The sequence below is a fragment of the Bos indicus genome, chromosome 5 (genome assembly GCF_029378745.1).
Source record: "Bos indicus isolate NIAB-ARS_2022 breed Sahiwal x Tharparkar chromosome 5, NIAB-ARS_B.indTharparkar_mat_pri_1.0, whole genome shotgun sequence".
In the NCBI taxonomy this organism is placed as follows: Eukaryota; Metazoa; Chordata; class Mammalia; order Artiodactyla; family Bovidae; genus Bos; species Bos indicus.
The window spans coordinates 8,934,159-8,958,347 of NC_091764.1; the positions used below are offsets into that span (position 1 = coordinate 8,934,159).

The 24,189-nt window shown below is 37.7% G+C and overlaps 1 protein-coding gene across 3 annotated transcripts in view; it reads left to right on the forward strand.

The window, feature by feature from the left end:
- SYT1 (synaptotagmin 1) overlaps positions 1–24,189 on the forward strand; it is a 611,214-nt gene that overhangs the window by 362,933 nt on the left and 224,092 nt on the right. For all 3 annotated transcript variants that reach the window (XM_070788847.1, XM_070788845.1, XM_070788846.1), the window contains one exon: positions 20,204–20,386. In XM_070788847.1, the coding sequence (XP_070644948.1) occupies positions 20,221–20,386 (166 nt within the window). In that variant the 5' untranslated portion in view covers positions 20,204–20,220. The remainder of the gene's footprint in view (positions 1–20,203; positions 20,387–24,189) is intronic.

Sequence of the window (24,189 nt, forward strand, 5' to 3'; positions counted from 1 at the left end):
GCTGGCTGGCTTCTTTACTTGTTATCATGAATAAGAGCATGATTTTATAGATCTCTCTTTCAACACTGAATGCTCCCTATCCTTTTGCTGTCTACCAGCTGCCTTCTGTCTTCACTGTCAGCATTTTTTGATGAAAAATATTCGATGACAAACTGTGCCTAATATTGCATAGGATTTATATTCACTCAGGATTTGAAACAGGCCCCATTCTCACTGTTCAAATACTATGTCATCTCTGCTAATCCCGATTCTCTTCAAAACTGAACTTAAGCTGATCTAACATGCAAAACTCAGAAATGCATCCAGAGCCTACTCGTGACACCTACTCAGGAAAAGTCATGAAGAATCACAAGCAAATTCACCTATTGTACCTATTTATATGTTTTACTCCCTCATGCCAGGAAAATACAATATCTGCTTCTACAAATATTGTAAGTATATACCCTAAACACAATCAAATTTCTACCATGCTGTAGTAGATATTGAGACTTTGTGTTAAATGTTGCAAATACCATCCTATCCCAAAACTCAAGGGGCTCAGACGCTGGTGAGGAAAATAAATACATAAGTAGATAATCATGATATAATTCTAGAAATGCAACAAGAATACTGTAAAGTCCTCATTTTTTCCCCATTTCCAACATAAAGGACAGGAGTCTTTTTATATATCAAAGAAAACGTGGTCATGTTTTCATCATGCTCCTGGTGGCATATTTACCACAGAGATTGTTTATGCTTCCTTCCAAAAGCTATTCAAATGATAAAAAAGAAAAGGGTGAAGCGCATAAAACTGGGCAATGTGAAAGCACCTTAACAAGTCAGAAGTTGGGACACATTCTGCAGACAGAAAGCATTTTATAATAATTGATTAAGGCACCAAATCTGAGAAGACTATAATTGGAAGTACTTGAAGAAAATGCATTCCAGAGAGAAGAACCCTTTTCCGTAACTGGCCCCAGATATTTTAACAAATTGACCAAAGACTTTTGCCTGGAGAGCAATTGCGATGGAGTAATTTGTTAATGGAAAATTGCCCACTCACAACTAGTCCACTGACTCCAGTTTACACGGGAACATGCTGACTAATGTGGGGAAGGGTCTGGGAAGAGTTAGCACCAAAGAAGAAGCAGAACAGGGCACTCTGTACCTCAAAGGGTATTACAAAGAACAGGAGTCGGCCCTTTATTAGAAAGTAAGCAGGGTCCACTTTCACAGAGGTGCCTTCCCCACCTGGATAATGGAGGTCATTGCTGGCCTACCTTGCCACTACCTGCCCAGGTATCTATAGGAGAAGGCTGCTCATCAGTACATTCCAACCAGGTACACTGAGCTCCCAGTCAACCCCTCCATTCACAAGGGAGTTAACTGGTGAAAGACTGGCCTTGTTTAGAAGAAATCCACACCAGTCGCTAACATCAGCCAGCACAAGGTTCAAGCACAGACATCCTGGCGTCAGAGCCCACACTCTTACCTAGCACGTATGTATTGGCCCAGTCTACCTAACTTAGTAACAGAACCTGCCCCTCACGTCTATGTCATATTTCTACTTATTGGAGGGGATAGTTTAATAAGTCAGGCAAGTACTGAGTTGGTGAAACAGCTACCTATACAAGTATTGAGAAGGTTAAAAAAAAAAAAAAAATCAAGGAAATGAAATTTGGAACCAGAGCATTACCACATGGACCAACCATTATTCCATGGAGTCATCCTTAGATCCAATCCTGGCTCTTTCTGACTCTCAGAACTTGTTAATTTCTGAAGCAGCAGGTTTCTAGAAGCCTCGTGGTGTGGGGGCTAATGGTCTTACAGCTGTATTAGAGTGGCTAGTGTTAGGAAATGGCAACCCACTCCAGTGTTCTTGCCTGGAGAATCCCAGGGACGGGGGAGCCTGGCGGGTTGCCGTCTATGGGGTCGCACAGAGTCAGACATGACTGAAGCGACTTAGCAGCAGCAGCAGTGTGAGGAAAGGTGGTTCCTATATATGTACTATGTGGAAGTTGAAAGTGAAAGTGAAAGTGAAGTTGCTCGGTCGTGTCCGACTCTTTGTGACCCCATGGACTGTAGCCCACCAGGCTTCTCCATCGATGGGATTCTCCAGGCAAGAATACTGGAGTGGGTTACCATTTCCTTCTCCAGGGGATCTTCCCGACCCAGGGATCCAACCCGGGTCTCCCATATTTGGGGCAGACACTTTAACCTCTGAGCCACCAGGAAAGCCTGGATGCCTACCTCTCAGTTCCTACAAAACCTTGCCAAGGCCATGCAGAAATTCAGAAATTTCAGCCAATTTGACACAGAATTCTGAAAAACTGCTTTAGTAGCAGCTGCCCTTTTATTTAACATTTGATAAAATCTGAAATATACATTTAGATCCTACTCCCAAGAAAGGTGAACACCTTCATCAAGAAACAGAAAAAAAAAATTGTTTCATTTCTTTCTGAGTCTAATTGTTACTGTGGGAGCAGAGAGTGGTAAGGTAGAGAGGTAGACAGACAAAGTGAACCATATTTCAGGATCTGGTCTTCAAAGTGATAGAAAATGATTTTGAAAGTTATCTTTTGATATAATTAACACTAACCAATTCACAAGAGACTAATGTATAAGTTAGAATGCCAATATTTGTTTAAGGACTAGGCATCTAGGGATCTCTTACTTGTACATCCTTTCCTAGCTGGAAAATCTACATGCAAATAATACTGTGTTAACTTTCATGTATCAGAGCAGGAGACGCTCCTTGCATCTAGCTCTGTAACAGGAATATGTTTGCTACAGGGACAAGATGATGGTGATGATGATGATGATGATGATGATGATGATGTTACCGATGACAGTTATCACTATCATCATCATAAACATTGCATTAAATCAATTATAACTATCATTGAGTGCCTGCTATATATTTATTCACATATTATCTAATTTCATAATGACTGTATGAGTTGTATATTATCATATTATTTCTTAACAAGTTAGGAAACACTGGCTTTTTTTAATTTTTAAATTAATTTATTTATATTAATTTGAGGCTAATTACTTTACAATATTGTGGTGGTTTTTGCCATACATTGACATGAATCAGCCACAGGTGTACATGTGTCCCCCATCCCAAACCCCATCCCACCCCCCTCTCCATCACATCCCTCTGGGTTGTCCCAGTTCTCCAGCTTTGAGTGCCCTGTTTCATGCATCAAACTTGGACTGGCCATTTATTTCACATATGGTAATATACACGTTTCAATGCTATTCTCTCAAATCATCCCACCCTTGCCTTCTCCCACAGAGTCCAAAAGTCCGTTTTTTTATCTGTGTCTCTTTTGCTGTTTCACATATAGGGCTGTCATTACCATCTTTCTAAATTCCATATATAGGTATTAATATACTGTATTGGTGTTTTTCTGACTTACTTCACTCTGTATAATAAGCTCCAGTTTCAACCACCTCATTAGAAATGATTCAAATGCGTTCTTTTTAATAGCTGAGTAATATTCCATCGTGTATGTGTACCACAACTTTCTTATCCATTTGTCTGCCGACAGACATCTAGGTTGCTTCCATGTCCTGGCTATTGTAAAGTGTGCTGCAATGAACATTGGAGTACACATGTCTCTTTCAATTCTGGTTTCCTCAGTGTGTATGCCCAGCAGTAGGATTTCTGGGTCATATGGCAGTTCTATTTCCAGTTTTTAATCTCCACACTGTTCTCCATAGTGGCTGTACTAGTTTGCATTCCCACCAACGTTGTAAGAGGGTTCCCTTTTCCCCAAACCTTCTGCAGCATTTATTGTTTGTAGACTTTTTGATAGCAGCCATTCTGATCGGCATGAGATGGTACGTCATTATGGTTTTGATTTGCCTTTCTCTGATAATGAGTGATGCTGAGCATCTTTTCATGTGTTTGTTAGCCATCTGTATGTCTTCTTTGGAAAATGTCTGTTTAGTTCTTTGGCCCATTTTTTGATTGGGTCATTTATTTTTCTGGTATTGAGCTGAATGAGCTGTTTGTATATTTTTGAGATTAATTCTTTGTCAGTTGCTTCATTTGCTATTATTTTCTCCCATTCTAAAGGCTGTCTTTTCACCTTGCTTATAGTTTACTTCATTGTGCAAAAGCTTTTAAGTTTAATTAGGTCTCATTTGTTTATTTTTGTTCTTATTTCCATTACTCTGGGAGGTGGGTCATAGAGGATCTTGCTGTTGATTTATGCCAGAGAGTGTTTTGCCTATGTTTTCCTCTATGAGTTTTCTGGTCTTACAGTTAGGTCTTTAATCCATTTTGAGTTTATTTTTGTGTATGGTGTTAGAAAGTGTTCTAGTTTAATTCTTTTACAAGTGGTTGACCAGTTTTCCCAGCACCAACTATTAAAGAGATTGTCTTTTCTTCATTGTATATTCTTGCCTCCTTTGTCAAAGAGGAGGTGTCCATAGGTGTGTGGATCTATCTCTGGGCTTTCTATTTTGTTTCACTGATATAATTCTGCCTTTGTGCCAGTACTATACTCTCTTGATGACTGTAGCTTTGTAGTATAGTCTGAAGTCAGGCAGGTTGATTTCTCCTGTTCCATTCTTCTTTCTCAAGATTGCTTTGGCTATTCGAGGTTTTTTGTATTTCCATACAAATTGTGAAATTATTTGTTCTAGTTCTGTGAAAAATACCATTGGTAGCTTGATAGGGATTGCATTGAATCTATAGATTGCTTTAAGTATACTCATTTTCACTATATTGATTCTTCTGATCCATGAACATGGTATATCTCTTCATCTATTTGCGTTATCTTTGATTTCTTTCATCAGTGTTTTAGTTTTCTGTATATAGGTCTTTTGTTTCTTTAGGTAGGTTTATTCCAAGTATTTTATTCTTTTCGTCACAATGGTGAATGGGATTGTTTCCTTAATTTCTCTTTCTGTTTTCTCATTGTTACTGTGTAGGAATGCAAAGGATTTCTTTGTATTAATTTTATGTCCTGCAATTTTACTATATTCATTGATTAGCTCTAGTAATTTTCTGGTGGTGTCTTTAGGGTTTTCTATGTAGAGCATAATGTCATCTAAAAACAGAGAATTTTACTTCTTTTCCAATCTGGATTCCTTTTATTTTTTTCTCTTCTCTGATTTGTGTGGCTAAAAATTCCAAAACAATGTTGAATAGTAGTGGTAAGAGTGGGCACCCTTGTCTTGTTCCTGACTTTAGGGGAAGAGTTTTCAATTTTTCACCATTGAGGATAGTGTTTGCTGTGGATTTATCATATATGGCTTTTATTATGTTGAGGTATGTTCCTTCTATGCCTGCTTTTTGGAGAGTTTTTATCATAAATGGGTGTTAAATTTTGTCAAAGGCTTTCTCTGCCTCTACTGAGATAATTGTATGGTTTTTATCCTTCAGTTTGTTAATGTGATGTATCACATTGACTGACTTGAAAATATTGAAGAAAGCTTGCATCCTTAGGATAAAGCCCACTTGCTCCTAATACATGGTCTTTTTAATACATATGCAGTTCAGTTCAGTCACTCAGTCGTGTCCAACTCTTGGTAACCCCATGAATCGCAGCACGCCAGGCTTCCCTGTCCATCACCAACTCCCAGAGTACACTCAAACTCATGTCCATCAAGTCAGTGATGCCATCCAGCCATCTCATCCTCTGTCATCCCCTTCTCCTCCTGCCCTCAATCCCTCCCAGCATCAGGGTCTTTTCCAATGAGTCAACTCTTCACGTGAGGTGGCCAAAATACTGGAGTTTCAGCTTTAGCATCAGTCCTTCCAGTGAACACCCAGGACTGATCTCCTTTAGGATGGACTGGTTGGATCTCCTTGCAGTCCAAGGGACTCTCAAGAGTCTTCTCCAACACCACAGTTCAAAAGCATCAATTCTTTGGCGCTCAGCCTTCTTCACAGTCCAACTCTCACATCCATACAAGACCACTGGAAAAACTATGGTTTTGACTAGACGGACCTTTGTTGGCAAAGTAATATCTCTGCTTTTTAATATGCTATCTAGGTTGGTCATAACTTTTCTTCCAAGGAGTAAGCATCTTTTAGTTTCATGGCTGCAATCACCATTTGCAGTGATTTTGGAGCCCAGAAAAATAAAGTCTGACACTGTTTCCCCATTTATTTCCCATGAAGTGATGGGACCAGATGCCATGATGTTCGTTTTCTGAATGTTGAGCTTTAAGCCAACTTTTTCACTCTCCTCTTTCACTTTCATCAAGAGGCTTTTTAGTTCCTCTTCACTTTCTGCCATAAGGGTGGTGACATCTGCATATCTGAGCTTATTGATCTTTCTCCTGGCAATCTTGATTTCAGCTTGTGTTTCTTCCAGCCCAGCGTTTCTCAATATGTACTCTGCATATAAGTTAAATAAGCAGGGTGACAATATACAGCCTTGACGTACTCATTTTCCTATTTGGAACTAGTCTGTTATTCCATGTCCATTTTAACTGTTGCTTCCTGACCTGCATATAGATTTCTCAAGAGGCAGATCAGGTGGTCTGGTATTCCCATCTCTTTCAGAATTTTCCACAGTTTATTGTGATCCACACAGTCAAAGGTTTTGGCATAATCAATAAAGCAGAAATAGATGTTTTTCTGGAACTTTCTTGCTTTTTCGATGAACCAATGGATGTTGGCAATTTGATCTCTGATTCCTCTGCCTTTTCTAAAACCAGCTTGAATATCTGGAAGTTCACGGTTCACATATTGCTGAAGCCTGGCTTGGAGAATTTTGAGCATTACTTTACTAGCGTGTGAGATGAGTGCAATTGTGTGGTAATTTGAGCATTCTTTGGCATTGGCTTTCTTTGGGATTGGAATGAAAAGTGACCTTTTCTAGTCCTATGGCCACTGCTGAGTTTTGCAAAATTGCTGGCATATTGAGTGCAGCACTTTCAAAGCATCATCTTTCAGGATTGAAATAGCTCAACTGGAATTCCATCACCTCCACTAGCTTTGTTCATAGTGATGCTTTCTAAGGCCCACTTGACTTCACATTCCAGGATATCTGGCTCTAGGTGAGTGATCACACCATCATGATTATCTGGGTTGTGAATCTCTTTTTTGTACAGTTCTCCTGTGTATTCTTGCTACCTCTTCTTAATATCTTCTGCTTCTCTTAGGTCCATACGATTTCTGTCCTGTATCAAGCCCATCTTTGCATGAAATGTTCCCTTGGTATCTCTAATTTTCTTGAAGAGATCTCTAGTCTTTCCCATTCTGTTGTTTTCCTCTATTTCTTTGCACTGATCTCTGAGGAAGGCTTTCTTATCTCTCCTTGCTATTCTTTGGAACTCTGCATTCAGATGCTTATATCTTTCCTTTTCTCCTTTGCTTTTCGCTTCTCTTCTTTTCACAGCTATTTGTAAGGATATGTCTGATCTTTTTAAGATCTTTTTAGTATGATATAATTAATATGTTTTTAATATGAGGATTTTTGTATCTATGTTCATCAGTGATATCGGCCTGTAGTTTTCTTTTTTTGTGGCTTCTTTGTCTGGTTTGTGAAACACTGGCTTAGAATGCTCTTATGTTTATAGCTAAGACAAAAGTCAGAACTGAGATCCCTCTCAAGCTGGCCATCCATGAGCTCATGTGTGCTCACAAGCTCCTCCTTTAACTACACTACTTACCTTGTAGGCTTCCCTGAAGGCTCAGATGGTAAAGAATCTGCCTCTGATGTGGGAGACCTGGGTTCAATTCTTTGGTTAGGTCTCCTTGCCTCTTAATGGATTTTATCATTTTTACACCCTAATTCCTACATTTTTATTTATTTTTCCTTTATGTTATTATTTTCACCTGTGTAGCTTGAAGGTTTCTAATAGAGCTATATTTTGCCTGTTCTTTCTACTTCTAGCCTTGAATATTATGTGATTTGAAGTTGTTGCTATAAAAACCCTCATATTTCACTTCAATTTTATAATTTTACTCCATTAATTTTAGTGGTGCTTTGCTAGTATTCATCCTTTTTCTTTCTTTGTTTGGCACAAAGCTTTCACAGTCTTTTGGTTTGAGTTTGGGTTTTGTTTTGTTTTTGGTTGCTATTTTTTCTCACTGATTTGGTCTTTGATTTCAAAAGTCCCCAGGTGATGTCCAAAAATAAAATCTCTGGTAAACAAGTGAAATGACATTAAGTCATAGCTCCTATTCGATTCTCTATTTCACCTTCTATAATACAGGGTGACTTTTAGTTGATTGAAATCAGCACTCATATTTTATTCATGCTATTAGTATACTTGTACCTTGGTAAAAGTGTTAATTTATCTGTAATATGACATTCAGTGATGACTCTGTAACAGTGTGCCCTCATTCTAAAATATCTTCTTAGTTGGATATTAATTGAGATTCAGCTATTGCTATTACCTATTTTAAGGAAAAGCAGTTGCGTATTAATGGCATGAATGAAAAAAAAAGTTTGGCTAAATATCATTTTCTCCCAACAAGTGCATCATAGTTTATAACCAGGTGTTTAAATAAACCTGAGGTTCTAAACATCAATGTTCTTGAGCTACACAATGGGGCAAGTTGTAAATCTTCCCTGCATCTGTTGCTTCACAGTAAGGTAGAGATACTTTCTAATTGAGAATATCAGAAAATTGTTGTAATATGGCATTCTGAGAGTAAGTCATCCCACAGCTTTCAAAGAGGAAGATGGGCACATTCAGGACAAGTACTTTAGATCACTTTTCAGTTTTCTTCCATCGTGTCATAATATCAAGTTATTCATATGCTTGGGGAAAAACCTAAAGAGATAAGACTACACACAGAATGACTTTATGTCAAGAAAATTATAGTGCCTATAATTACTAAATCTACAATGAAAAAGCAATTTGACTCTACATATTGCTGTCAGTAAGCCAGAATGCCTGATTATGCAAATGAGAGGATATTTGCAGGTCGTGTTTCTCAACATCAAACTATTACACTGAATTCTTCCTTTGAAGATCTAAGTTACAAACTGTGATATATTCATCTGTCCTGTTACTGAACTATTCAAATGGAAATGGCATTGAGTCCAATTGCTGGCTAAATGAAGGTTAAAAAAAACTATCAATAACAGTTTTTATCAAAGTCATATTTTTCACAGTGATCCTTAAATGTGAGAGGAGGAGAAGCAAAAGAAAAGGAACCCACTAAGGAACTGGCATGCTGCAGTTCATGGGGCTGCAGAGAGTCGGACATGACTTGGCGACTGAACAACAAAGAAACGCTTGAAGAGTGTGCCATGTAATAGATATGTTAGGGTACCTACCTTTCAAATATGCTTTCCAAGTGTTTGGTTCCCCCTGATTTACTGCTATAATATTCCAAGTGAATCAACAGTTGTACAATGTCCCCAAACTCACACACTTTGATTAGTGATGGACATATTAGAACATAGATCATTCAAGTTGAATAAAATGTACAAAATTAGATTACCTAAACCTTTAAAATCTTCTAAATTAGAACCAATGACAAAGCCAAAATTTTCTGGTACTTCAAATCAATTCAGTTTGTATTTATCTAGCACTTTAGGATGCAGGACTATGATCTTTGCCATAATTCATGGCATGTAGAGAAAGAGTCTCTTCTGATTAGGAGAAAATGTAATAAGTGTCTCCTAGACTAAGAATCAAAAACTAGAGGTCAGATACACACACAGTAAAGAATATGAGGAAGCAGCCTTAGCATGGCATAGTAGAAAATAAGCCTATGGAAGATATTTCATTTTTGTTATTGTGGAGACCACGTTAGAAAGTATTTGTAATTGCTAGCTTTTGACTCTGAGTGTGCATGCATGTGTGCTCAGCTGTGTCCAACTCCTTGTGATCCCATGGACTATAGCGTTCCAGGCTCCTCTGACCATGGAATTTTCCTGGCAAGAATACTGCAGTGAGTTGCCATTTCCTTCTCGAGGGGATCTTGCCGACCCAGGGATTGAAGCTTTGTCTCTTGTGTCTCCTACTTTGGCAGGTAGATTCTTTACCACTGGTAACACCTAGGATTGTAGGCAACACCAAACACAACACAAAATGCATTAAATTATAAAGGAACTATACTATCTCTCATTGCAAGAAGTTCCAAGGTATGGTGGTTGTAGGGTTAAATAGTACAGCAGCTCAGCCTATCCTGAGCACCATGATTCCTCCCTGCTTTCAGCTCCTTTACCCCTAAAGCATCCGTCTTCCCTTTACTAGATTCTCTCATGATCACAACATGGTTACAAGCAGTTCTAGCTGCCACACACAAATATAACACCAACCAATGAAAGATAAATTACTTCCTGTGCATATATTTTTAGGCGTTAGAAAAACTTTCCCAGACATCACCCAGTAGATTTCCAAGTCCCATTAGACTTCCTCTTACACCACAAAGGCCCAGACTGGATCACTTACCATTGTACTAACCATCCATTGGGAAGAAGTATGGGATGACCATGACTGACACAGAGACAGTAAGATTTACCCAGGAGCGGGGGATTAGGGGTAGTAGTTACCTGGAAAAAATAAAAAATATGGCTTATCCAAAATAAGAAGGAAGGAATAACTGTTAGATAAGCAGCTAACCCATGATCTTGTTTATTATTATTTGGTAAGTTGCGTGTATTGTTCATTCAAGTCTCAGATCCCCAAATGAATTCATTAGCACACTAATGGAGGTTGAATTCAGGAAGAATAAGCCAAATCACTTTTTAAGACTTCGTATCCGATATATTTAGTATATAAACTTAGCCTTCAGGACCAACTACACAGATATTTAAATCCCAGTGTGGTTTTCTACCTGGTGTGTCCTCTCAGTTCAGTCTTTCATAATCACTTCTCAGTTCAGTTCAGTCAATCAGTCATGTCCGACTCTTTGCGACCCCATGAATCGCAGCACGCCAGGCCTCCCTGTCCATCACCAACTCCCGGAGTTCACTCAGACTCACGTCCATCGAGTCAGTGATGCCATCCAGCCATCTCATCCTCTGTCGTCCCCTTCTCCTCCTGCCCCCAATCCCTCCCAGCATCAGAGTCTTTTCCAATGAGTCAACTCTTCGCATGAGGTGAGCATATATCACATTGGATTTAAACCATCTATATGTATCCACATGCATAGGGATGCATACAGATGGTGAACGAACTTCTTAAAATATCTAGAGCACCCAGTATCATGCCAGACACACTCTAGGTGCACAATTATTCATTCAACATGTATTTATTTATTAGTGAGGCAAAATTCCATGGGCCCTGTTGCAATTCAAAGCCTCGTTCCAACACTTACTAGCTATGCAAGCTTTGGTAAAGTTTCTTGTCTATAAAAGACATACTATGGCCTGACTCCTAGGGTTTAGTTAGTGAGCATTAAATGAGCTATGTTTCAAGCTCTTAAAAAATGTCTGCTAATAGTACAGGCTTATTAAGTGTTAGGTATTTTCTTTATTAATATACTGTTTTTAACTGGATACTGCAGCAATTTCCATCGTATTTAACACAATCTGAATTGTGGGTAGATGAATTTTAAAGTTTTCCTTCCCTGTGTAACAAAACTATGACAATTTGCACACTGTTTGATCAAAGAGGGCTTTGAGTCACAAGCTTACATTTTATTTCAAGTGCTGCAGCTCAGAAACAGCAAGAGTTCAGAGCAAGATTTCAGCAAGGCAATGGAGAATGGGAATTCCAAATGATTATTCTGTTACTGCTACAGAAAACATTTTGAGAGTCAGTTGGCTTGATCCAATTAACCTGTGTCTGTTCCAAAACTGCCAAAAGCATCGAGTTTTATCTTATTGTATACAGGAGATGTGGTTCCCAGCTGGCTCTGTGGTAAAGAATCTGCCTGCAGTGTAGGAGACACGGGTTTATCCCTGAGTCAGGAAGATCCCCTGGAAATGGCAACCCACTTCACTATTCTTGCCTGAGAAATCCCATGGACCGAGGAGAGTGGTGGGCTACAGTCCACAGGGTCACAAAAGAGTCAGACACAACTTAGTGACTAAACAACAACACAAGAGGTAATTTCAATTAATATTGTACACAAAAACACTGTTAATGAAAATTATGCCAGATTAATCCGTGCAAAATTGCCTTTCCATCTCTAGGCTTTCATGTCTTTTTTAATCAAAAAATTAAAAAGGGAGACTTTAACTCTCATTTTTAAACACTACAAAATGCACTTGAAGTCTTTATGATGCATCTGAAATAGCTCTCTTGCTGTCTTTTCTTGATCATGACCCTGTCATTCTTACCAAAATCTTGGGAGGCCTTTTAAAGCTATAAAAGTTCTCCATTATTGAGTGATGCTTTGAAAATAAATTATAGTTTTTGAAACTTCATTAGTAGAGAAATGGGTGTACATATGTGGATTACTAGGAAAAAAAATGTTAAATTTGTGAATTTATTATTAAATGCTTTAGAAACATCTCTGATATCCCAATTTCCAAGATTTCTTTCCCTATTATAGGTGGGAAATTTTCAATTTGTATAAAAATTCTTGATTTTCTGTATCATTACCACAGTAATTCAGTACTTGGGTTTTGAGTTGGATATGTATTGTTTCCATTTTTTATTCTCTATATTATAAATCTAAGGGGGGAAATAATGTCACAGTGAATATGGTTTTCATTTGGCTCAGGGATTCGTTTTTCTTTTAGCTAGTTCTGAAATTTGTGTTGACTATAGTTATTAAATATAATTGTGATTTATCTTCTGGGAATGAATAACTCGGTTTGCTTAAAATTTTATACAGTTTATTACTTTGTAATATATTATTTGTAAACAATGCTCATGCTTTCTCTTATTCTTTAGGAAATGTCTATTTCATGTACTCTAAGAAACCATTAATTATAAGATGCAGCAATATTTCATAGACCAATAACAAAAAGTAGTGCAAACTATGTCAAGAAATGGTTTCATATGACTTGAATTTTTATTTTGTACTTTTTGAATGATCATTGACTTAGATTTTATTTTGTGTCATTTTCATGTATTCAGATAAGGAAAATAAAAGCAAAAGAGATTGGTTAATAAATTACAAAGATTTCTAAATCTGTTCTCAGCTCAGAGCTGATGATACCCATCTTTTTCTTACACACCATTTTCCTTCGTGCCATCAAGAGTGTTTGATAAAGCATTTCTTTAAACATTGTTCCATTAGTGCTTCTAAAATCTTCCTAACTGTTTGACTCTCATTCTGCTAGTTTGAGTGTATGAGCTTTCAATAGAAAGCTTCAGACCACCGCCAGGATTCAGATCTCTTCCTCAAATGGCCCTTAAATGATTTGTTACTGGAACATCAATGGAAGTAAAAAGACAGTTGGGTGTGCACAGGCCTGGCTGACAGTGATAGTGAGATGCCATTGATTATAAGGAAAATAAATCCTCATTTCACAGATGTAAAAACGTGGAGAAAAATGTATTGTGGGAAAAAAAATGTATTCACAGTTGAATGTTTTAATCACTGCACTACCAGTGCATCTCCCAGGCACCTTGATAAACGTGCACAATAGGGGCGCCATGTCTCAGCATCGTCGGTGCCTTCACTCCTCCACACACATCCAGTTAGGAATGTAGAGCGGACCGAGTGACAGAATTCAGCACCTCTGGCTATAAATCCAGATACTCCAGAAACAACTCAGCCTAGTGAACCCACATAGCAGATTTTACTTCTCATTATGCTTTCTTGATTAATAAGGTACAGGTACTCAGATTACAATCAATATTAGTTTTTGCAAGATACTATGTAGTGAAACTCAGAAAGAACTGAAAACCAAGCCAAAGCAAGCAGGACAGCCAGAGGGCAGGACTGCACAGTGGTCACAGACGTGAGCCCTGGGATCAGTTGCCTTTGGAACCCTGACTCTTACTTATTAACTCTGGGGCGGCGCGCATGCTGCTTCTCTTCTCTGTGCTTCACTTTCTTTAGGGTATCTCATAGCTTCAATTCCTGAAGGAGAGAATCTTATTGGCCTCACTCAGCTTTTCATGCTGAAGAGTGTCATTGGCCTCAGGCCAGCATCTAAGTGAGGTGTTCTTGAATTAGATATTCATTCTTCCTTAAACTTGCTGCATCCATGGGGTGATGGTGTAGTCAACATAGATCCTTTTACACCATTAGAGTCTGTGAGCAGGAAGTTCCCGTGGAAAGGGGCTACAGATGGGCAAGCACTGGGATTCACATATTAAGGACATCTCAGTATTCAGTGTTCTTGCCTGGAGAATCCCAGGGACAGAGGAACCTGGTGGGCTGCCGTCTATGAGGTTACACAGGGTCAGACACGACCGAAGTGACTTAGCAGCAGCAGCAGCAGGATTTATGGGACTGAGGAGGAATGTTGACTCTTTTTTCAAAGTAAAGCTAACCAGGTGCATTTGTATACAATTTGCAGACACCTATGAGAGATACTGGCTGAGAACCACACTCTTAAGCAGGATTCTTCCTGCACCTCTTAGGAGACTGCTGTGATGAAACAAATAGGTAAAATCTGGACATACCTGGATATATTTTGAATCAATATTTTGAAGAAAAATGGCCCACGACCCTGTATGTTTTATGGTTTCATGAAGATAGGCTGCATGGTATGCTTCCATTTACTCTGCTGCTGCTGAGTCACTTCAGTCGTGTCCGACTCTGTGCAACCCCATAGACGGCAGCCCACCAGGCTCCCCCATCCCTGGGATTCTCCAGGCAAGAACACTGGAGGGGGTTGCCATTTCCTTCTCCAGTGCATGAAAGTGAAAAGTGAAAGTGAAGTCGCTCAGTTGTGTCAGACTCTTCACGACCCCATGGACTGCAGCCTACCAGGCTCCTCCACCCATGGGATTCTCCAGGCAAGAGTACTGGAGTGGGATGCCATTGCCTTCTCCTCCATTTGCTCTAAGTTCTGATAAACAACGTTTTCTCTCTTGCCATTTTATTGGCATTGTCGCCAGAAGTCCCCTTTCTCCTGCCATGACAGGGATCATACAATCTCTGGCTGTCCTCTTACTTCCTGCAAGGGAAAGTATATAAAGAGAGAGACAGTACACCTGAAGCCTCGCATTCAAACATTTGCAAACTTGTAGAGGGTTTTGATCATGCTGCAAGAGTTCACTTACTGCCTAAGGATCCTTGGGTTGGGAAAGAATTTAAATGAAGCTTTTGACAGTGGTTCATTTTTTTTTCCCCAAAATCTTTCAGAGTGGGTATCATAAGTTGGATTCCCTGGAAAGCTGCCCTGAGTCAGAGGTAGCTTACTAGGGAATGCTTTCCATGTTAAGAGAGTGGTGGAAGCAGGCTTAGGCAAGGAGCGTTGCTGAAACTGACATGCAGTTACCACAGCTTTTAGCTGATCCCAGAGGGTACTTCAGAGATGAACCAAATTAAGACAGGGGGACAGACCTTTCCACTGGCATCCCAGGCACTGGATGTGGGCTGTCCCCGGGGAAGTGGGTTTAAGCCTTGGCAAAGCAGTTCCCTTTAGCCAAAGGCATTTCTTTAGGAGAGATTTCTCAGCTGTGAGTTGTCGGCAAGAGCCCTCCCTGAAGCTGAAGACCTCATTCTGAAGTGGGGGGAAGGACACACAGGGCATCTTCTTAGGATTTTCACCTACACTTACAGGAAGTCAAAGAACATTCTGATGGAATAAAATCACTACATGTTGCCCTCCACCTCAAAAATACATACTAATACATTCTGTGGTATCTCCTGGGTTCTGTAATAGTTTCTGCAAGAATTACTTTCAGTTTGGAGCATTTCTACATTCAAAGACTTTTCTTAGTAATAATGTACTTTTCAATATTTTTTGACCTTCTTCTCCTGTTTGCCCTTTAATTTTGCATGCTATTATGATAAAATGCAATACTTAAACACAGATAGAAATAGTTCTTTCAACAAAAAAATCATTATGTTGATGCAGGTTGGTAGACTATCTCACTGTATAAGCTGAGAAATCCATATCAATTTGTAGACCCAGAGATAGACATAATTAAAGTCCTACTAAGTAGAATAAATATAAGGAACAGAGGGAAGTTGTCATGGCAACCAAAAATCCTGATTTTCCTCATTTTATACCACAAATGTATCAGCCTTCATGATACCTTAAAAATATTTCTACATTCTATTTTACCCAGTCACCATTTTGCATATTATATTTGCTAAACATGTAGCTGAATCCTTCTTTCTAGCAGTTTAGCTTTTTCTATTACATCGTAAAGGATTTTTTTGAAAATCTGATGTTAGGAAATAAATCTCTTTTTGCAAGGTACAGTTTCCTCAAGAGCAAAACAGTTTTAAAGCTTTTCTCCCTATGCATAATTTAAAACAATTTAGGCTTACAATATGTTGAAAATGTAAACATACATTAAAAAAAGTGAATATACTACCACAATGTTGATATTTTAAAGTATATCTTTCCAACCTTTTTTTACAAAAAAATCTTATCCAGAGAAATTGGACATACTTTATATAATGTTTGGGAGAAGGCAATGGCACCCCACTCCAGTACTCTTGCCTGGAAAATCCCATGGATGGAGGAGCCTGGTAGGCTGCAGTCCATGGGGTCGCTAAGAGTCGGCAAGACTGAGCAACTTCACTTTCACATTTTCATCTAATACTGTAATATATTTCCAGATTTGTAAACATTTACCTTTAATTTTAATAACATTATTTTATGGATTATCATAATTTTAATGTCTCTGTTAGGTAATTTCTGGTCTTAAAATACTACAAATGAGTTACTATAAACATCCTTATATTAATTCTTTATTGTGAATTTCTAGAAAAAATAAATGAGTGCTTCTATAGACTATGTTCTCTTACTTTGGCCTCTGTAAAGTATTTTCCTAAACTATGGCCTTTTACCCATTGTCAAGATTTTTGTATACTCACCTTCACATCTATATTTATCCATGTTTACAATGAATATATATTAACTTTCAGTTCTTTGACTATTTGTGAAATTAAGCTCTGTTTTTTTTTCCCCCCAGGGACAATATGTATATATTTTATAATTGCTTGCTTGTGACCTTCAGCTTTCTTCTGGGGGAGAATTTATTTTTCTATTCAATAATATTTCTCTTGGCACACTCCAAGATGTTAAATTCCACTTTAACAAACTCAGTAACTATAACTCTAAAATTAATCAATCTCTTTTCTGTTAGTAAGGTGACTTGTGTTTTCTATTCACTGGTAAACTTGAAAATAGAAATGCAAAATTTTTTCCAACTCAAAAGAAAATCATAAAATACCTTTCCGGTAGTGATTTAATTGCTTAATAACACTTAAATGTTATTATTGAAGAAGATTAGTGGAAGGAACCTTGGATCAGGCTAAATCTGTGTAGAACAAGTCACTTAATCTCTTCACAATCCTTTTTTTTCCCCTATAAAATAAGACCAAGTTACTTTTCAGAGTTTCAGGAAGAAATTGAGGATATTATACTTAAAAATCAATGCCAGCATTTTGGCACATAGTAAATTCTTAATAAATGGCATCTTCAGTTTTTATTAGCCTTGTTTAGTATTATTGTATCTTAACAGGTCCCTTACTATAGTAATTTTCCAAACAGTTATGAAACCAATAGTGGTTTGTGAAGCTAATAAGCATAATTAGAATTTACTAAAATAGAACAGAATAGAATGGAACATATCAGAATTTTTCACACATAGCAAGGACAAGTTTCCCAATGCGAAATGTGTTCCAAATATAACATATAGTGGAAGAGTGTGTATACTGGAGCACAATACACAACGTACTACTTACTAAGGGCTATGGTCCAAAGCTCTTTCAAAAAGCAATTTTACTAGATTTTAGTCTTATAGTATACATATCTCTGATACTAGCAGCTAGGACACCTAGGTACAAATCTCAACCCCACTAATTACTACTATCCATTAACCAACTGGTCGTAGTCTCCTCACCTGTAAAATGGGTGCTAATTACACTTATCTCATGGGAGTAGTGTGCTGCTGCTGCTGCTGCTAAGTCGCTTCAGTCGTGTCCGACTCTGTGCGACCCCAGAGACGGCAGCCCACCAGGCTCCCCGTCCCTGGGATTCTCCAGGCCAGAACACTGGAGTGGGTTGCCATTTCCTTCTCCAATGCATGAAAGTGAAAAGTGAAAGTGAAGTCGCTCAGTCATTCCCGACTCTTAGCGATTCCATGGACTGCAGCCTACCAGGCTCCTCTGTCCATGGATTTTCCAGGCAAGAGTACTGGAGTGGGGTGGCATTGCCTTCTCCATGGGAGTAGTGTAGGAACTCTGATTTCCTATATCTAAACCACTTATCAAATCCTCAGTAATTGTTGGCTTTTTTTTTTATCAAGAGTTGAGTAGAACATAAATTTTTTTTCTGAATAAACAAACAAGGCCACATGCACCAAAGTATATGAGAATATGAAGTCATCACAGTAGTCAGGAGTGAATAACTGGCTACTTTTTACATCAGCAAAATGATGCTTCTTCATAAGCATCTTATTTCCATAAATATGGATTTTCAAGAGCAACGTAACTATCTTAGTTTTGTTATTTACAGACAATATCTCTCAGAATATAAAATAATAAAAATAAATTCAGTAATTAGTCTTTGTTAGTGTATAAGATCCTTAACTGCCCATTTTATCTTTATAACTTGCAAAAGACTTTTTTAATTTCTCATGGTATACTTTAACTAAAAAGAAATATTGCCTGTATATTTCTTGCATAATCTTTTCTTGATTTTTTTTTAATCAGAAAAAGTTGGGATAATATCATTGGTTACTAATTTACAAGTTTATAAATATTACCTTTTGTAACGAAACACCTTCCAGGTATACCTTATGTCTGAAAAGGATCTTTTTTGCAAATTACAGAAACATTCATTTACTTCCTTAGCAGCAATAGCAAAAAATACTGAATAAACTTTCAGGTCATTTTGTACATGTTGACTCTCTTTAACATGCATTATTTTTCCTATTGTCTTTTGGACCATTCAACTTACATATAGAAATGTTTTACATTCCAGAATAAACTGGGGAAATATGAAAATATTTAGTAATCCAAGAGAAAGAACCCAAATATCTGTGTGCACAAAAGCTGTGAACAAGTGTGTAGCCAGTTAGAGGGATCAGCTGAACATCAGGCTCATCCCAGGAATGACATTCCACTTTCAGAACATGACAGAAATTGAGCTGAAACAGATACTATACCTTTAATTTAATGATGACACTGTTGTACTTCGTTGTTTTATTTAGCACAATCATTTCCTTTAAATCCCACAATAAACCATAATTCCTCAAATATCCTCAACTACCCTATGGAGACAAGTAATGATGCATATCACATCTGGTGATTCTCACACTAGAGGAACAAATCCATTTTTTAATACATACAAATATTTCATGCATATGTGTGCATTTGTGTGTGTATGTAATTGAAGTCTTGCTGAGTCACATGAAATGTGAAAGCTAAGGTATCATCAATATCAACAGTTTCATCTAGGTAAACATTTAAAGTAATCGAATAAATTTAATAAAATAGTTCAATAATATAATCAAGCCAAATAAACTAAAATAATTAGACAAGTCATATTTTATCATCAGTGCTTTGATAAATATAGTCAATCATGTCACATTTATAGTGGTTTCAAAAATTCACCCAGCAAGACAGGTGAATTACTGGTCACAGTATTATCTATGGTAAATGTAAAAAAAAAAAAAAAAAAAAAACTGGGAGGAAAGCATACTATCAATAAATGAGACTCAAAAATTAATTTCTATATAACATTCAGGAATCTTGGAGTATCAATATTACAATAGTATTCTTTACAAACATTTTCAAATTGACTAACATTTTGAATGTATGCTATCATTTATCAGCAGTTTTAATATAAATATTTCATCTCATCTTTCCTTGTAAAACACATAAAATGTGTAGAGTACAGAGCATGTATGTTGTCAATATTTTTTTCATGTGCATTTCAGTAAGACATGGGTTAGAGAGTTAAATCTACACAGCAAATAATTGCCTGCATAAGTAACTTAAGAGATTTGACAGTTTCATTCTATTGTTAGGAGAGAATGCTTTCAATAACTATGTATGGCCTTCCCTTCTGGGGAAGAACCTTCTCTGTGGCTCTATAAATATTTCATGAGCCAACATAAAGTAATATGCTAATGACGTGCTATTTACCCAGTGAGCAGGTGTGCCCTCTCCTGTCTTTTCATCTCTAGAATAGCTCTCACCCAGGTCAGGCAAGCCATTCTGAATTGTGCTTTTTTTGCTTCCCTCCCCTCACAGTCTCAGCTGAACCCACGATGGTGAGCGAGAGCCATCACGAGGCGCTGGCAGCCCCGCCGGTCACCACTGTGGCGACGGTCCTGCCACACAACGCCACAGAGCCAGCCAGTCCCGGGGAAGGGAAGGAGGATGCCTTCTCCAAGCTGAAGGAGAAGTTTATGAATGAGTTGCATAAAATTCCATGTGAGTATTACATATTGTTCCTCATGTAAAAATATATGGTTGAGAATCAATTTACCCATTAGAAGCGAAAAGCAGTATTCTTCTTAACATAAGCAGAACTTTGATTTTTTTTTATTGTTAGAATGGTAGTATTTCAAAAATAAAAAGGTATAGTCTTGAAAATGGAGTATTCTAAAGTATTTAAATATACTTAATAAATGAAAATCCATCTTGTGTTTAATGTAGGTGGGTTCTTTTTGTCTTCTTCAATGTCTCTCTCTCTCCAGAAAATATTAATGTTTATGGGTTGTGCTGTATTTTACATCTTTATTTATGAAATTATTCCATTGTAAAGATTATTCCTAAACAATAGCAAAAACATATGTTCCCATTATTACAAGTTTAGTTTTCTTTCACTCATATGTTAATGTTTCAAAAATGTTTGCACAATTTTTAACATTTTCTTTGCAGTCATCTGGAAAGAAACCATAAACTGAACCTAAGTTTGAGTGTGTGTAGCACTAAGTCCAATCAATGGCATTTAATTTAAATCTTAAATTTCAGGTTGGTCTTTTCTATTCAAATGTAAACATTTACTATACGACAGTTATCTGGGCTTCCCTGGTGGCCCAGACAGTAAAGACTGCACCTACAACGCAGGAGACCTGGGTTTGATCCCAGGGTCAGGAAGACCCCTGGAGAAGGGAATGTCAACCCACTCCAGTATTCTTGCCTGGGAAATCCCACGGACAGAGGAGCCTGGCAGGCTACAGCCCATGGGTTGCAAAGAGTTGGACATGACTGAGTGGCTAAGCACACAGATACTTATCTAGTGTCTAATGGGAAACAGATTTTGGCCCTCACAAAATAATCAATAAGGAGGCAAATGTATATGGTCCATCATGGAATAATAAATAATATATGGAAAACAGGAGAGTAAAGTGGGAAAGGCAAAGGGGTAGAGGGTAGAAGGTTATTATTTGCTTGGATGATCTGAGCTGATTTCCTTTGTAAGGAAACCTGGAGGAGAAAGTTCTAAAACCTGTGAAATACAAGGCCCCTTAGGCAAGAATCCACCTGGAACAGAAAGGAACTCAGTGCGCCTTTGGTAGAATAAAGCAAAGTAGGGAATGGCAGAAGGCAAACCTGAGGCTCCAAGATGTGGAGCCTTGTGAATTGTTCTAAGGAAACTGGATTTTACTCTGAGTGAAATAAAATGCCTTTGGAACATTTTGAGCAGAGGTATCCCATGATCTGAAGTAGGCTTTTCTTAAAAAAATCAGGCAGCCTGAATGGGAGGGGAGTTTGAAAGAGAATGGACACGTGTATATGTATAGCTGAGTCCCTTTGCTGTCCACCAGAAACTGTTAATATCACAAAACTGTTAATCAGCTATACTCCAACATAAAATAAAAAGCTTAAAAATAAATAAAAATTTAAAATTCACTCTTGCTATTGTGTTGAAAGTATGCTTAGGGGGACAAGGAGAAAGAATAAAACAGGTTGTTGCAATAATCTAGATGAGAGATTTACAAAATTCATAAGAGAAAGATTCTATAAGGACACTGAATTAAACTGCAAGGAATCTTCTCCTCCTTGGAACTAACAACTTGTTGATCTGTTCGCCCACTTTTAATGAATTCAGATACATCTGGAAGATACTCTTAGCACAGTTGTCAGTAATTTCCATTCTCAGCATGAAGATTCATAACCTACGGAAGGTAGAGACAGTCCAGTAGAGCGAGCCCTAAAGGGGAAACACAGGCTCTCTCGGGTTCTCTTCCTTTCTCTGCTGCTGAGCTAATGGACTGATTCAGCTAACTTTTGATATGACTCTGAAGTCACAACTTCAGGGCAAAAACTAAATGCATCTATCACGAGGGCAAACGCTCACTTGGCCATTTTATCAAAACGCTTGCTTTAAAAGAAATGTGTTAGAGGGAAGCAGAGAAAGCAATGACTAACACCAAATCAAATGTGTATTCTGCCTTGTCTTCAGCATCATTTCCTTCTCTGAAGGGGTAAACAATATGAGAGGCAATGGCAGCGTTGACAACAGTGGGATTTCATGTTCCCCATTAAATAGCCACTCTCTCACTTTCTTTAGGCTTTCCCAACCATGCTTTCAAAATTATAATCCATTCACCCCATCCCAACTCCATCAGCATTTCCTGTCCTCTGTCCCTTGCTTTATTTCTCACTTGATTACTTAGCACCATCTGAAATGCTGTGTATTTTATTACTGGTTTTTAAATTGTTCTGGCTCTCTTCAAAATTAGGTAATCTGTATGAAGGGAAAATTCTGGGTCTGTTTTATGCATAGTTTCACCCTGGTGATCCTTAATATATATAGGGCACTCAGTTTCTATTTGTCAAGTGAATGAATGAATCAATCAATGTTGACTTGGCTTACATGCTGAACCTCCACTCTTAGATTTTGAGTCCTTAAAAGGCTGAAAATTTAAAGCATCTGAAAAAATTTTAAGGTGAAAAACAAGGTCCTCCTGTATGGCACAGGGAACTATATTCAATACCCTGTAATAAACCATAATGGAAAGGAATATGAAAAAGAGTGTATACATATGTGTTACTGAATCACTTTGCTGTACTATAGATATAAACACATTATAAATCAAGTGTAGTAAATTTTTAAAATTTGATTTCTAACACCAGAGAAAGCATCATTTCAATGCTTGACTGTGTCATTCACATTGAAAAAATAGGTTTTCTCCATATTTATAGTGATAACTTTATCTTTTAGCCTTTCCCACTGAGCGCCATCTGTACTTTATATTTTCCTCCCGGTTCATCAACAGGAAAAGAATCAACACGGGAAAATATATGTGCAACTCTCCCTTTTTCTTTCTCTTGGCTAATCTTATTTCATTCCTTCCTCCCAAGCCACTATCGCATTCCTGTATTTCTTTCTTGGGCACTGGAAATCAGATCAGGTCATCAGTCTTTCTCTGTGGAGATTTACTTTTGACCAGCAACCTAAAATAGTAGAAGGTCAGAGAATCTAGGTAACATCTCTTAGAAATATGATGCTGCTAGCTCTCTCCTTGATTTTTTTAATGGGGAAAAAACAACTGAAATACCTAAAATTTTAAATGGTTTGGCAAATAACTAGAAAAACTAAATCATAAATACAGCCACACAGGTTTATGATAAATGTGCAACTGCGTATTTTACACTTTCATTTTAATCCATCACAATTTTTACTGCCTGTGTAATTGAAATTTCTAATGGGATTTATACACAGGAGCAACACTCCACAGAAATGAATCATATTCCCTAAATCCAATTCCTTTAGGAGCATATGTTACATAAAGGTTATCACTTTTGACTTGGCATAATATGGTGTGATGCTAATGACAGGTAACAAATTAGAATATTAATTGATTTCTGTCTCTGAACTAAATCTTGGTTATCTGGCAGATGTGTTTTTTTGCAAAATTGATAGCAAACAGCTTTAGTCTGTCACTTGAAATTCCCACTTGAGAGAAGAGAGGTGTCACAATGGCAAGGAGTGTGTATGTCATTAGTTGGGTAATCTGCAGAGTCCAGCACGGAGCATATTCAAACAAAACTGCTTGATGATATCATCCATAATACCAAGGGGTTTCAAATTTAAAAAAGGAAAAGGAAATGGTAAATTCTGAGCATTTTTATCTTTCCATTCATTCTGCATACTGTTATCTAAATGAAGCAGACAAGGTTTTGCAGAATGCTTCTTTATTTTGCAACTTTGATTTTAATATGACTAAGGCCATGGTTGGCTTGTAAAGCATGAACTCATGTCATCCAAATAGCTGTGATTAAGG